This window comes from Triturus cristatus, chromosome 6 (assembly GCF_964204655.1).
Source record: "Triturus cristatus chromosome 6, aTriCri1.1, whole genome shotgun sequence".
In the NCBI taxonomy this organism is placed as follows: domain Eukaryota; kingdom Metazoa; phylum Chordata; class Amphibia; order Caudata; family Salamandridae; genus Triturus; species Triturus cristatus.
The window spans coordinates 1,774,267,975-1,774,280,545 of record NC_140589.1 but is presented as its reverse complement, the minus strand read 5'-3'; the positions used below and the strand labels follow the sequence as shown (position 1 = coordinate 1,774,280,545).

The following is a 12,571-nucleotide window of genomic DNA, read 5'->3' as shown; positions in this document are numbered from 1 at the left end:
AAGTCGAAGAGCGAAGATGCTTCTTTGACTTCTTTTTGTGCCTAGCCTTACCCAACCCAGAGTGCAAAGACTTCAATGACTTGGACAATTGGTGATGGCTCCGCAACTGGTCCCTCGCGCCTGGGACCACGAATGGCGCGGAGCCGAGAGCCGGCGCTCAAGCAGCTTTCGAGACGGCTCCGAAGGCTTTGCGGGAGCAATCGACCGGCAGTCGGAGCACGACTTGGGGTCGTGGTCACGCTCCAGGCAAAAGAGGCACACGCGGTGCGGATCAGTAACAGACATCAGTCAGGTACAGAAACCGTATGCCTTGAAACCGGGCATCCCTCGTGCACCAGGAGTCGTAGACTCAAAAAGGCGTTGACAAAAGTCGCTCAAACAAATTAATTCAAAAAGTGACTGGAGGTACCGCTCTCTCCAGATCTGTGCTGGCTGGCGTGAAAAAAGAAAGCACTGATGTCAGCGCGCAAGGGCGGCGTCAAAGTAGCAGACGTGACGTCATCCCAGCGACCACGACGCCAACGACAGATACGGAGCCGACCGATGCCACCTTCCGACACGCAGAGGTACTGCTGACAGAAAACTTTCCGGATCCAGTCTGACACCTGGGGGTAATTCTAAGGTAAGGAATCTATAACCAAGGTGTTTCCTTCAGATGAAGGAACCTTTATTATAATCAGGGGAAGGACGCTCAGCCTACATTATCCATGTGGGTGGGACACAATCTGCAACCAGGAGACTGTGTTCACCAAGAGCTTTCAGCATAATAAATGCCTTCAACCGAGGTGGAAGGGGCCCACTCCGGTATTGTTGGCTACTGATACAGCTGTCAAACGCGAAGGACATAAAAACTGGATTCATACAAGGCCCATTAAGAGTGCACCAGCACCAAAATGTCAATAACATTGCAAATTTACCAAAAGCAGTGCATACCGATAAGCTTCAATACGATTTGCATCCTAGGGTGTCTTCTGGGCTCAACCAACAATACTGACCAAGCCCTTTCAATCCTGGAGTGCCTTAAGTACTAGAATCCTCTCTGAGTCATCTTGTGACTTTGAAGATGTGGACCCCTACAGCATGGTCATTACCTTTAATGAGTAGAAGAAGACATTCAACTGTGGAAGAATGCATGAATGAGATTACAAAGATGGACTGTTACACTTCCCAGCTCTTGTCATCTTTGTGAAATGATTATTACGCTTAGCCATCTTTCTTGCAATAGTCATATATGAAAAGATGTGCCTCTCCCATGGGCATACAAGGCCCACATTTGACGAGAACAATTACCCAGTCAATAGATTTGCACCAACATCATCACGAAGACTATAGAGATAATTTGGCACTACAGACAACAAATGCATACCATAAAGAAATTGTTACCAACTGCTGGATATGCTTGAAACTACAGTCAACAACTCAGAAAGGCATGCCCATGTGGCATAACCCTTTGCCTTATATTGCATCTTGTATAGGTCTCCATATCAGTATGTTAGAAACATTACTAGCTAAAAGAGAACATCACAGGCGGAGCAGGGGCGGCGAATTTGGTATGACCCTCGATAATAGATACAAGAAAGAAATAATGTAGCCGTAAGGGTGTGACAAACTGACAGATGGGAATCAGAGAATGCCCTTTGAATTTAATGGCTTGTTTATAGAAAATGTAACTTCCCCAGGAACACGAAAGATTTGTTGAAATGCTGTTGAACAGGTCATCTAACATGAAAAGGCCCAAGTAACTAACATTATACACGGATAGAGGTGTTGGACCCCTCTGTGTAATGAGCAATAAAACTATTCCTGTGGGTCAGAGTATCTGTAATATATCTAATAGGACCAGTTCACCTAAATATGTTTTTCCTATGCATATAGGAGAGCAGGTATATTTTATATACTTGACTGTTTCATGTCTTCTTATGCAAATATAACTCACCCCAAAACACATTACCAAAAGCATGTGACGGTACAACATCAGACAAGAGGAAAAGGGAGGTCCATAAGATACACCTCTGCACATATAGCTACTGACTTTTGCAAAAAAAATGATACCCCCATTAAGTATAATGCTCAACTCTTATGAGATTAGAAGGATGGGCTGTCTGTTAGAGGCAACAATAAATGAAACAGCTGCATTGGGCAAACGGACCATGGAATTAGCAGTGGGCTACAATGTGGCCTTTCAGAACTGTGCGGCCCTCGATATGATTTTAGAAAAGGAAGGCATTGTCAAAATTATAGAGAGAATTATACGTATATCCCTGATAATGCCACTGTTTGAGGCAATAGGGAACTTACATCACATTGGAACAGAAGTTCAGAACTTGGCAGAAAGAACTGTAGGACAATTTTAGGTCATTATTTGGTTCCTGGTTTAGTTGTTGAAAGATTTATTAATTTGCTTGGTTATATTGGCAATAGTATATATTCCTATAACTGCATTACCTGTGTGTATTTCAGCATGTATTCCTTAGCCTTGCGTAAATGTAAGTAAAACAATGGAATCTGAAACTCAAATCAGCATTAAATTATGCAGAAAGAAATAGAGTGAATGCCATGTAGAAGGCCATTCAAAGGGAGAATTGAGACATCATTTTTCATATTTTCTTTTTCTTGTGCTATTTTTTTTTTATTTCAAAGAGAAAAATATGTTTACTGCATTTCACAAAGTATCTCTTGAATCATTCATAAAATATGTTCTAACCACAGAATGTTCCAGATATATATTTTTCCCTTTGTGAATTTTTCATATTAATGCCAGCCAGATCATAGTCTTAAACATCTGCATATTTAAAAAACAATCAATAATTACAAAACACACTTTATTAGACTCAATAAATATAGAAAAATATTAACAATCTTTACTTTACAAAATCATATATTTATGAAGTATGATGGGTTGGGGATCAGATCCACATAATCGGTCTCCATTTCTGGGAAATGCCACTCAGAGATTCTATTTTAAATACTGATCCTAATTAGGTGTGATTTTCTCAACAGTGATCCACCTGTGGAGGAAAAGAATAAATTAAATTACTCACCCTTTGACACGTTCCTACTAGTTAGTTTCCCTTCTGCATGAGTCCCTGGATGTCCACCTCTATAGGTTAGAGCACAACACTATTTTTTTAATCACCAAGCTTGAACCCTAAGTGAATGTGGCATTCCACCTGCACTCAAATCTTTACCACTCTACTCCCATGCGCCCACCAGCTTCCACGTCTCATTCGCTTTTCTGTCTGTTCATATGCAGAGTGTAGTTGTATGATAGATTATCTGGTCAAAGGGTGTGGATTATCTGGCAATTTACAAGTAGAATGATGAGGAGGCAAAGTGGTCTTTTTTTTTTACTTGCATAGAATTGCAGAAGCTGTTTTTGACCCTTTGTCTGGAGGGGAAAGGGCATACACAGCTAGCACTACAAAGTGCATTAATCAATCCATCCAAAAACTGAAACTTCATTATACTGCTTACTGTATTACCATGATATTAGATGAGACAGCACTGGGTAGGTTTGTGGTAATCCGGCGGGGTTCAGAGGCGTAATAGTGATTATTTGTATACATCTAGCGGTAGGCAATTAGAAATAATACAGATGCAAATAAACAGGATAAAAAGAATGAGACCTTTTGTGATGGTTGCTATTTTTTAGTGCCACATAGCAAAACTACTTCAGACTGAAGCAAGAACATGAAACAAAAGCTTCAAAGTTAAGGTTAGCACAGGTAACTCAAATTACCTGGGTTTTTTTAACACCCGAAGTCACAGATCTGGACCTTAGCTCCAAAAGATTTGTGTTTTTTCATAATCAAAAAGCCAAAGCTAGCCACACAGTTTCACGTCACATAATTTAACTCCCTACATTTCCAATCCACACCACATAGTTCGACACCAAGCCACATAATTCAACTCAACACAATTACACAACACACTATACATCCAATTCACATCACAAAATTCCACATCATGCCACAAAATTTAACAGCACATCACATAATTTAACTCCATTACATACTACTCCAGGTCACAAAATACCATTCCAGATAATTACCCTCCCTAACACAGAATGCCACTCCATATAATTCCTGTACACTCAATACCATATCATTACTATGCCCATAATTCCACTGCGCCACATATTTCCACTACACAAATCCACTCTACACCACACAATTCCACAACACAATTGCACAACTAACAATTCCAATACAACCCACATAATTCCACTACACATCACATACATACACTCCAAAACACATGGTAAAAGACATTGTCATTTACAACGCCAATAGCTCTAACTGAAACAAACGTGAGACCTGTTGCATTTCCAATGCGGTTTCCTCTGTCTTCAATGTAAGCCTAACAGGCTGCATTTTGCCTTCATTTCTCTGCTTCAAGAGAGGTTTCCTGCCTTTAAATGCTGCAATGCCGTTTTATAAGGACACTCTGGAGAGTTGTTTTGAACATTCATGAACAAATAGGGTCTCCATGAGGCTCCATTCTACAGATTTGTATATGAACTCATGAATACGGACATTGTAAGATGCTGTTTCCACAGAAGAAAACAATACGAAAAGGGTTCTGGGATCGGGCACACAGCGGGACATATTCAGGAGTTTATGACTAGCAATGAAGATCCTATGATGCAGAACAGTTAGTTAGGACTAACATTTTTGTAGTAGTGTGCTTTGAGAAGTTAGCGTAGGGTCAAAGAGAAGATAAATATAACCAGAGCGGGCTGCATGAAATGTCATTTGGAAGATGGTGGATCTTCCATTAATTACACTAAACGTACATTTAAACCACGACTGGGCTTGCAAGTTATTTATAAAAGCAGCTAACTTCTGCAAGACCAGACTGCGTGCCTTTAAAAAATTACTTTTAAGAAGTCTGATATATAATTTATGGAGGAAGAGGAGATCTAGACCCAATAATACTGGGTTGTTTATTTAGAAAACAGCAACTTTTCTGATAAAGCTCCTCTCCTGTATATAAAAGAGTGATCATTATGGAATAAGTATCAATGTATTTCAAGATTAGGGTTTAAGTGAAAATAAACCCCTCAGCTCAATTTGAATGTGTCACTTTTTAGAGATTACAAAGATTAGTAATCCAAAGCTTTTTTTTTTTTTAAATGGAAGTAAAGTCGTTCCAGAGTTGAATAAAAGTAAAAATGCTTCAGTATTTAAAACCATGTAAAAAGAACTAGAAAAATAGGACTGTTTCATACCTTGTTTTTAGTCACCCGTATCTCCATATGTTATTTGATTAATACGGATTTCGAGCTCGAAGGCATCGAGCCGGTCCTTTGGGTTGTAGGCCAGCATATCACGAAGAAGGTCAATTACATCTTCGGGAAGAAACTTCTTATTTTTCAATGGGATGTTCAGCTCCATTTTTGGGTTTTCTAGTAATGCCTCCCCAATCGGAACAATATTCTGCCCACGGCAAATATATATTCCTAAGAAAATAAATAAAGACAGGTTTAAAGAAATACGGTAAAACAAATAAATCTAAATGTTGGGGACACTGAAAGTCCATTATCAAGAAAGATGCTTTTTGTTTATTTATTCATACTAGTGTTGAGTGTAGGAATCTACTTAAAAGAGGACGCTCTCGCGTCTGGATAGCTGTCCCTGGGATATAGAGCTTTCAAAAAAGGGTAGGTTCGCGCTAGAACACTTGTTTAAAAAGGAAAAAAAAAAAAAAAAACACACTGCAGTCTTCTGAAACTGTGGCGATATTTATTTAATAAAGCAATTCGTTTTGTAACTGTACCACCCGGGGAGAATTACCCACTACTCGGTTTCCACTTAGTCACCCCTTTAGTCGTCCTAAGCAACACCCCAGCACTGTTCTACCTACTTACTTTTCCATCCTGACCATTGTATGTTGGTTTCCCCTCAATCCTTGTGCTTGTCCTCCTCTGCAAACACCACTTGTACACCAGCTCTCCGTTGTCACGTTACAAACTGTGCTACGCAAGTCACAAACAGATTAGTCTTCTTGTACTGAAACTTTCCTCTCCCGAATCTCAGAGGCTAGGGGGTCGATGTTCAAGCCATGACTGCAATCTGCACATTAATGGGAGTGCAAACGGATCTTCATTTAAGGAGGAGACTGATGTCCTTTACAAAATGTACATTCTCAGAAGGTTGCAAAACCTCCTCGCTCATTAACATTGGTTAGGCAGAAGTAATTTTGCGACTGCATGAAAATGCAGGCGTGTCTCCCTGTAAGGGAGACCAGACCACAATTCCAGCGAGGGTGGGCATACCGCTCTAAATATTTGGGTTCCCAAAGGGATCTGCAGCTCTCGCATCACAGACCTACCTAGATCTCCATGAAACTTCTGAAACAATGTTATCCCCTCCTCCATCTCACACAGACCAGGCCAGGAATAAACAAAAGAAATTAACAGCAGTCATTTGTTTGGCACCTATTCTGTTTTAGGTCTCGCCTGCTAGAGAGTGGGGTCTATTGCAAGACGAATTGTTCGCTTGTAGTGACCTAGAGACCATCTAGTGCTCACCTTTGGTTGGCTTTATTGTTACTCATTTGCTTGCCTCTTAAGTTTTAGCTTCTCCCGATCAGCTCAAAGTTACTTTTACCTCCCAAAAGTTGCATTCTGCTCTGTGTCCTTCGCAGTCACCACCTGCACCCTATGTGGCTTGTGGCCCACACTTGTGCCTCACAGTTGCTTAGCTGTTCCACCACTGGCCCACAGTCTTACTTCTGCCTCCTGTGTTATGTTACCCACCCCCCCTCCCCCGATCTGCTTTTCGGACACGTCAAAAGCTTTTTTTCCTAAGCTTCTGTAGTCATGCTGCATAGCATGGAGAATGCTGTGCAGCATGGCTAAAAACACTGGCATGTTCAATAGGCCCAAAATACGAGACCTATTGACTTTGACAAAGCTTGTTTCAATTGTAGAGGGAGTGAAAGATCAAGACAAATGCACAAAACATCGCTTCTAGTATTTATATTTTATACATGAAAAGTGAGGTATGCCGTGCGACTTTGAATTCTTAGAACATATGTTTATATTTCACAGATTTCTCTTTTCAATGAGACAATCCCGACTATTATTTTGTAAATATAATGTAAATATATACGTATAGATGTGCATAGTGTAATATGCCATCTAGTACCACTGTTGAATGTGGGAAAGGACCATCATCCACGAGAGGCAAAACCAAGTGAGTCATAACGCCCCTCCCCGCCCTAAATATTAATAGCATTATATACTCTGCAGATATGGTATGTGCCATGCTACTTCACACTTTGAAAAAAGTGTAATAAACTCTGTGGAGGTATTTAAAATAAATTAACCTGTGCTGTCCATTCTGCGAAAGTGAAATAATGTTACTAAAGCAGTGGGTCCCCTGTGCCTCTGATTTCCATGCCTAGCTCTTCCTCCCATTTCAATTGAAATTTCTTCTTCATTTGGGTTGCCTGCCCCTTTAGGAGTGTGTAAAGTATTGTGTTGCCATGCTGCGGGGACCCTGATTGTAAAAGATAAGTCAGCGATTTCATTTCTTGTGGTTATGTCATTTCGGCGCCTATTATCGTGCGCAGTGCCTGCCGTACTCCATAGTACTGGTAAGTGTCTAATGTAGTCATCCTTTGGGCACGAGAGGACGCTTGCACCCACGTTCTCACAACTCCGTCCTGGAATAGGTCCCCCATGTGTACTATTTGCAATTTATGTAGAGTTTGTAATGTTGCGCGGTCGTTACGGAGTGGGAACCAATCGCACCACACTATGGGTAGTTTGGGAGAGTATATTGTGTTCAACTGTTGAGTGACTGCTATTCTAGGCAGTTGAGACCCTGTGCACCCCACAGGATCTATTATGCAGGGTTTTCCCTGAGAGCCACCGGTCAGTAATTTCTGTAGCGGAGTGGGGGAAACAAGGTTATGTTCTATGTATAGATGTGGCAAGTTATGTGGGCCATGTATCCAGCAATCTCTCCATATGTGGGGCCTTCAGCCCACCCTCCGAGTATGGTATGATTAGGTTGTCCCATTTAACACGGGGTTGCTTACCGGCCCAGGCGAGACGTGTTAGTAATGAGCGCAAACTATGAAAAAAGGATCTAGGCAGACTGATGGGAAGGTTTAGGAAAAGAAACCGAGGGAGCACCACCATCTTCATTAATGCAATATGGCCAACCAGGGACAGTGGGAGTTTAATTCACTTCTCGATCACTTCGGTTTTTGTATAGCACATCCGTAGTTTTCTGACAATACAACCTCAGGATCAGTATGTATCTTTATGCTCCGGTATCTTACTGGGACTGTGGTCGACTCTATAGGATAATTAGTGTGAATGGGTGTAGCAGTTGCCTTTAGGGGAAAGATTGACTTGTGCCAATGGATGTATAGACCTGAGGGTTACCCAAATCTCTCCACCTTCTGCAGCATTGGTGCAAGGTTTAGCTCCGGATTGCGCAAATAGAGTAATGCATCATCCGTGTATGCTGCAATAGTTAGGTTATATTGCAGTGATAGTTTGCCTCTATATGCGTGGTATTCCCACATCGTACACACCAGAGGGTCCGCCACTAAGGCGTACAGAAGTGGGGGAAAGGGGAAAGCCTCTGGCAATAACTATCGGACGTGACAAAGCGCCATTGACTCATACATGTGCCACTGGTTGTGCATACAGGACCTCCACCAGTTTAAAAAATATCCTCCACACCCACTCTTCTCAAGACTGCATATAGGAACCTCCACTCTACAGAGTCAAATGCTTTCTCGATATATATAAATAATGCTGTGGCTTTGACATTCGGGTCGATTCTTGCTATGATACCAAAAAAGCAAAACCAAAGGGGATGATGGACGGAGTGTTGAACAATGCAAGCACTCACCTCCAGTCAACTGATCTGGGTTTAATCCATCATCATTCATTAGCTCACTCCGCCACCCCAGTTCAGACATGGCCATATGCAAATCAGTCTGACCCTGTGCCTCATGGGAACAGTCCAGCCCGAACTGCCAAGCCATGTCTTCCCTGGACCGGAAACAAGCATCCTGGGACCTGTTTCTGGCTAATCAGCCATCATCAGCCTGGCTAGCTTGAATCCAGTGGCAAAGTGAGCACGCAAATTGCTTGTAAGCGAGCGCCCCGGGACAAACCCTGTCTGTTCCGACCCCACCAATTTTGGCAATAGGGGTGCCAGCCTGTTTGCCAGCACTTTTGCAAACAGTTTGGGGTCTATGTTAAGCAGGGATATGGGTCTGTAGGAGGAACAGTCATGGATTAATAAATCCCTGGACCTAGTGGCTCCTAAACGGCGTTAAAGCCTAAAACCAGATCTAGAGCTGAAGGATGGTTTAATCCCCAGCTCCTAGAACTAAAGAAGCAATGTAAAAGGCTTGAAAGGGAGTGGAGAAAATCCTACGAACCCTCATTGAAATCTGAAAATAAAATAGCAATTAGGAATTACCATGAGAACATCAAAGCAAGCCAAGCTAAATTATTTGAAGAAAAAATAAACAGTACTCAGAACTCTTCAAAGGAATTGTTCCAAGTAATTAAGTCACTAACTCAAACTCTGTCAATGGCCCTACTGAAACGTCGGCAGAGAGTTGTAATGACCGGGCCACATACATTCTCTCTAAAGTAGCTGACATATACAGTAATTTAAAAAATAAGGGAGACCCTGATCCAGAGAGGGAAGAAGTTTCAGAAATAGTACTTCCACAGCAGGTGATGACTAACTTCCCACCCATTGAACAGCATGAGATTGTAGCACTGAAGGAAAAGGTGAAATCCAGCTCACCTGTTGACCCAGCCCCTCCACAAATACTTAAGACAGTAGCACCCATCATTATACCAGATTTACTCAGGGTTTTGAATCAATCTCTAGAATTTGGCGAAGTCCCAGGAGCCTGGAAACACGCAGTGATAAAACCCCTATTAAAAAAAGCCAATGCAGATACAGGACAACTGGGGAACTACCGACCTATATCCCAGCTACCATATGCAGGCAAGCTGCTAGAAAAACATTTCAACAGAAACCCGTCTTGTTTTCTTGAGACCCACCAATGTCTCCATCCAACTCAGATGGATTTTCGAGCACATCACAGCACAGAATCAGAGCTTTTTGCTAGCATCCGACCTATCTATGGGGACCCAAGCCAAGAATGTAGCCACGACTTGTTACGGACTACTGAGAAGCCTACAGAAAATCCTGGACAGGATGCCAATACATATTGGGAAGACAGTGGTCCACTCTCTGGTCACTTCCTGACTAGACTATGGAAACTCTCTGTTCCTGGGGGCATCTAAATAAGTCACGTGCAAACTGTAGATCGTTCAGAATGCAGCTGCCAGGCTTCTCTGTGATGTCCCCATACGGGAATCGGTAAAAAAAACATTTAGCGTACCTTCAATGGTTACCGATAGAAGCAAGAATAAAATTCAAGATCCTGATCATTACACACAGAGCACGCCATAATAAAGGGCCAGAAAAAGTCAGGAAACTCATATCCCCCTACATTCCAAACAGGCGGTTACGATCTAGCACGGCAGACTGCCTAACACAAACAAAGGTCAGGAGAGAAAGACGGGGTGGAAGAGCTTTTTCACATCTGGCTCCTAAACTCTGGAATTCTATTCCATTAGAGTGTAGAAAAATAGACAAACTGCAATTTCGAAAGCAAATCAAGACCTGGCTGTTTAAGCAACACCTCTAAGTCGCCGGCATCTTATCAGTAACTAATCGCACAGCGCTGGGAAGCCTTACGGCAGACATGCGCTCTACAAATCCCCTATAATAACAACAACAGTGTTTGGGCGGTTTTCACGGTTTTAATAGGGTGATCAAGGTAGCCTCCCTCATAGATGGTGGCATAATGCTCTGATTAGCCCTCTCTTCGAAAAGGTTCACCAAATGCGGGATCAGTTTGTCCTGGTAAGCCTTATAGAAAGCCACAGTTAATCCATCTGCCCCAGGGGCCTTTTCGTTAGGCATTTCCTTCAGTACTGTTAAGATTTCCGTAGGTCTATAAGTCTCTGTCTTTATCTTCCAACCATGCCATCGCTATATGTGCAAGATATTCCACATCTGATTCCAAGGTGGAGGACCCCCTAGAGGTATATAATAATTGGCAAAGGCCTCCACCATCTCTGATGTGCTGTCTTGCAGTTCGCCACTTTCACTGTATATTTTTGAGACATAACCGTCGCCACCGGCAGGCCTACCACTGCCAAGGTGGCGCTCGGTCAGTCTCCCTCCGCATGCACCCTAGCCGTGGCGTATTTCCCTAAATGTTTAACTTCGGTCTCTGCTAATTCGTTATACTAGTCACTTTGTGTGGATCCTCACCTTCCTGGAGCCTACGCTCCAGTGTTGTAAGCGTGTTCTCTACCTTTTGTAGTGGAGTACGAACCCCTGCATGTTTAGAGATCGCCATTCCGCTTATGTAGATTTTAAAAAGTCTCCCAAGTGGAGCACATGGTGGATACATGACCCAGGTTTGTGGCAAAGAATTTTTCAATCGCAATGTTAAATTCTGTACGGATACCTGTATCCAATAACGAGTATTGAGGGAAACGCCATGTGCACACAGTGTTGCTCAGGTTGGCTAGCGTAATCTGTAGAGTCACCGGTGAGTGGTCAGAAAGTGTACACGCCAATGTGTACAGTCCTGTATGAAAGGGAGTAGAGCAAGTGAGGCATACCAGTAATCTATTCTAGTGTGTGTATCGTGGACAGAGGAATAGTGCGTATATTCTCTGCCCAAGGGAGAGCGATGACGCCAGACGTCACAAAGACCTTCTGCCTCAGCAATGCTATGCTATGGCGCATGCTGCGCACGATGGACGTCTAGGAGCGCCCTTTGATCTATCCAATTCAGGGTTCTGTATGCAATTGAAGTCACCCCCCAGAGTATTGGCATATGGGAAGGTCATTATGTGGTCTTTTAATACATGATAAAATTGAGGGTCATCGAAATTTGGCCCATAAACCCCTACCAGTAACACACTAAAGTTATCTTTACGGCACCTGGCCAGCAAATAACAGCCCCCTGTATCCACGTCTATTTCTTGTATCTGTAGGCCCGAGTTTCTACGCACCCAGATGGGCACCCCTCTAGCATGGGATGCAAACCCGGACGATATACATGTGCCTTCCATTCTTCTAGGGGTCAGTAGCCCAGATTTTGGGGTAAGGTGTTTCCTGCAGTATAGCAACGTCATTGTTGTGTCTATGCAAATAGGCCACCACTGTGTGAATTTTTCTTCGATCGTTAAGGCCCCTTATGTTCCAGGACATAAACCGCATACAAGTTTTAGCATTAGTGGACTGCATTGTGAGTAAATTTACGTGTACATACGGACGTATCTTGTGAGGTACATGGTGCCATGTATTTTGAAGTGTACAATTTCTGTAGGTACATTAAACGCTGCATGCTGACTGCGGAGTTAAAATAACACCCCTCCCCCCTCCAACACCATATCCAAATGGTAAGACATGGCACTTGTACAACACCAGAAATAATCTCCCTCCTGTCGTGAAATAGGCTCACCCTCCCAAAAACAATTATCCCACAAATA

At 42.6% G+C, this 12,571-nt stretch overlaps 1 protein-coding gene across 3 annotated transcripts in view; it reads right to left on the bottom strand.

The window, feature by feature from the left end:
- The window catches only part of LOC146821977 (serine/threonine-protein kinase pdik1l-like), a 179,161-nt gene that overhangs the window by 95,061 nt on the left and 71,529 nt on the right, over nucleotides 1-12,571 (bottom strand). For 2 of the 3 annotated variants that reach the window (XM_085609400.1, XM_085609401.1), the window contains exon 3: nucleotides 5,231-5,461. In XM_085609400.1, the coding sequence (XP_085465526.1) occupies nucleotides 5,238-5,461 (224 nt within the window). In that variant the 3' untranslated portion in view covers nucleotides 5,231-5,237. Of the gene's footprint in view, nucleotides 1-2,803; nucleotides 3,009-5,230; nucleotides 5,462-12,571 lie in introns of those variants that run through there. The other variant, XM_085609399.1, reaches the window with a different exon arrangement.